General features: G+C 45.3%; 1 protein-coding gene across 1 annotated transcript in view; it reads right to left on the reverse strand.

The window, feature by feature from the left end:
- LOC102383063 (C-type lectin domain family 4 member E-like) overlaps positions 1-350 on the reverse strand; it is an 11,248-nt gene extending 10,898 nt beyond the window's left edge. Inside the window, exon 1 of the mRNA XM_006029962.3 lies at positions 159-350. Within this exon, the coding sequence (XP_006030024.2) occupies positions 159-189 (31 nt within the window). The 5' untranslated portion in view covers positions 190-350. The remainder of the gene's footprint in view (positions 1-158) is intronic.
- Between the last annotated feature and the right edge of the window lie 2,443 nt (positions 351-2,793).

A 2,793-nucleotide genomic window follows, 5' to 3' on the forward strand; every position in this document is an offset into this window, starting at 1 on the left:
TCCCTTCTCACTCGCACTTTTCCATCTTCTCTAACTACTCTGTCATGGTATCTCAGGCTCTCCTGACCTGACCTCATTTATTACCTCCCTGCCCTTTGTCCCCATTTCCATTCACTCCCCTCAGAACAGAGAAAAGGATTCCCCAGTGATCACATCACCTCCAGGGTTGGGTCTTCCCTCCATGCTCATTGCTTCTTCCAGGAGTTCGTTCTCCTCTCCAGTGACCACAGGTTGCGTGCACGCCAATTTAAACACACACACACATGCCTGGCTACCAGTACATAGCTGTCCCACTGCAGAGCATTCTACCAGCTGCACTGGTCCAACACAAAGAGGGCTGGTGCCTGGTGGGATTGAGCACTCAGGCTGAGCTGGAGCTTGAAGTCACCCTGCAGGGAGTGGCATGGAGGGGAGATGATATTTCAACAACTCTTGTGTCAGCTTGATTCCTACTGGACACTCCTTGCCTACAAGTAGAACTATACAGACCTCAGCTCCCACGCCTTCAAAATAATCATGAAGGGAAGGAAATGGCGATGAGGAAGGAAATAGAGATGGGGAAAAGGAACATTCTGCAATTGGTCTCATGTTATGAATAATCATGCAGCTTCACAACAGGCAAGACCTGGCCTGTTTCTTCTGGGTTGGGCTTTGATTTGAGAGTGTAAGAGGGGCAAGTTCAATGTGGCTCCAGTAAAATTCACTTTCCCTGACTAGTCAAGTTTATCTCAGTTTCTGGTCTATGTAATCTGATCATGCCATGCTCTTCCCATCTGACACAAACTGCTGCCCCATGACCACCACCATTGACCCACTGCCTCTTTATCCTTTCTGTCATTCACTTGCACAAAATCTCTGTGTCATTCATGATGTTCTGAATGACTGTACATTGGCTTTCATAACCCTGTTATAAAGATTGAACCATGTGAGGGTAGAACTGGTGCCTAAGGAGCCCTACAAGGACTAGAGGGAATGGTCAGAGAAATAGTGCTATAAGCACCCATCTGCTGACCTGACCCATCATCCTGGGATGGGGCCTGCTGCCTACACCCACAGGTTCCCATGGCTCATAAGGTCCAAGGACTAGTACCTACACTGCCCATCCCGAAAGGACATTGATGAGACTGACCACAGGCATCTGGGAGTGATGGGGAAGTGTTTGTGGAAGCAAAGATAAGCTTGTTGTCTTTCTGCCAAAGGGAAAAAGCACAGGCAGATTTTGCTGAATGTCTCTGGATATAGATGAAAGAGAAAACAAACAGGAATTATGTCTGTCTAGGGGCTACTACAAAGCCAAGGGAGGCTTTCCACAGAACACTGCTAGAAGCCTCCAGAGGACAGGATGGAAGGATAATGGGAGCCATTAATTAACCAGGTATCTGTGGATAAGCAATCAGCCAGTACACGCATGCCCCACCAGGGTGCAGAAACAGGCTCTGTTTCACACAGAGGGAAACAGGACTAGGAACTCATGGATGGAAAGACCAATGAATGGGAGTTTAGTTTGTACACTTTGACTAGCAGCTTTGTCCCTAAATACCAAGTATTTTGATGCTTCTTGGATTCACTTTTGGTCTCAATTTTACTTTTCTCTATTTATGCTCTAGTAAAAAATTCAACTGCACTCCAGTGCCCAGTTTACATGAAACCATGGATCCTTCTACTTCCCCTGAAAAAATCTAGTCCCTCTCATTGATCTGGCTTGACTTAACTAATAACTAGATATAATTATTGTGGCATGCTCTCAACTGCATGCACCTGAGGTGTTTATGTTTGGGATCTGCAACTCCTGGTAAAACGGTTCCTCTTAGAGTTAAAACAGCTTTCCAAATGCAGCACCATGTCTGGCACTATATTGTCTTCCACATTTGTGGCACATCTGTCTGTTAGCTCTCTTGCTTAGCACATTCCTTGCCAATAGAAATTTCCACCCTGTGAGATGGCTTTTTCTGGTCACATTCTTTCAGGTTCACTCCATGGAATACCCCTTTTGGTGCATTCCTCTCAGCAGCCTGGGCCTTCACAGTTTCTGCTGCCCAAAATATTTGGGTTGTCTTTTCCAGGGACAAATTTCCCTCATGCAATAACGTTTCTTTCAATGCAGTCTCATCAGTGTCCCAATGAATTCTATCTCTAACCAGAGATTCTGTCAAGTTCCCCAGAGCACAGTTCTTACTCATTTTCTTTAGTTCAGTAACATACTGATGTAGACTTTCTCTTGCTGTTTGCCTGCACATAAGAAATCTGTGTCTTTTCAAAGGTCTCATTCTTTTTTGGCATGCATTGCCACTCAGCTTTGGACACTATTACACTTAACTGCATAATTTGGCCTTCTTTGAAGGTAAATATCTGGGATGGGCAATAATAGCTCTAGGGCCCAGTTTTGGTATGGCTCTTCCACTTTGTGCAGTCAAGCATGCACAGTTGGGTTGCACAGTTCAAAGATTTGCAGAATGCAGTGAACTTGAACTGTTGTGGTCATTTGACCTACTTTTAGGGTGTGATCCTGCCCAGTGCTTGAATGGTTTTACCTGCTGAGATAAAATTGAGTGATTGGCAGGTAGGGTGCTGTTTACAACAGAAGGTTTTTAAGGCCTGGTTCAATAAAGCCCTAGCTGGAATGATCTAGTTGGGGATGGTTCTGCTTTGAGCAGGAGGTTGGACTACATGACCTCCTGAGGTCCCTTCCAACTTGAATTTTCTATGGTTCTGTGAATGGTAGCATGTGCACAGGCATGCAGTTGAATGCCTGTTGCTGAGCTGTTAGCACATATAAGCCCACCTGAGAGTAAG

The sequence above is a fragment of the Alligator sinensis genome, unplaced genomic scaffold, assembly GCF_000455745.1.
Source record: "Alligator sinensis unplaced genomic scaffold, ASM45574v1 scaffold148_1, whole genome shotgun sequence".
Lineage (NCBI taxonomy): Eukaryota > Metazoa > Chordata > Crocodylia > Alligatoridae > Alligator > Alligator sinensis.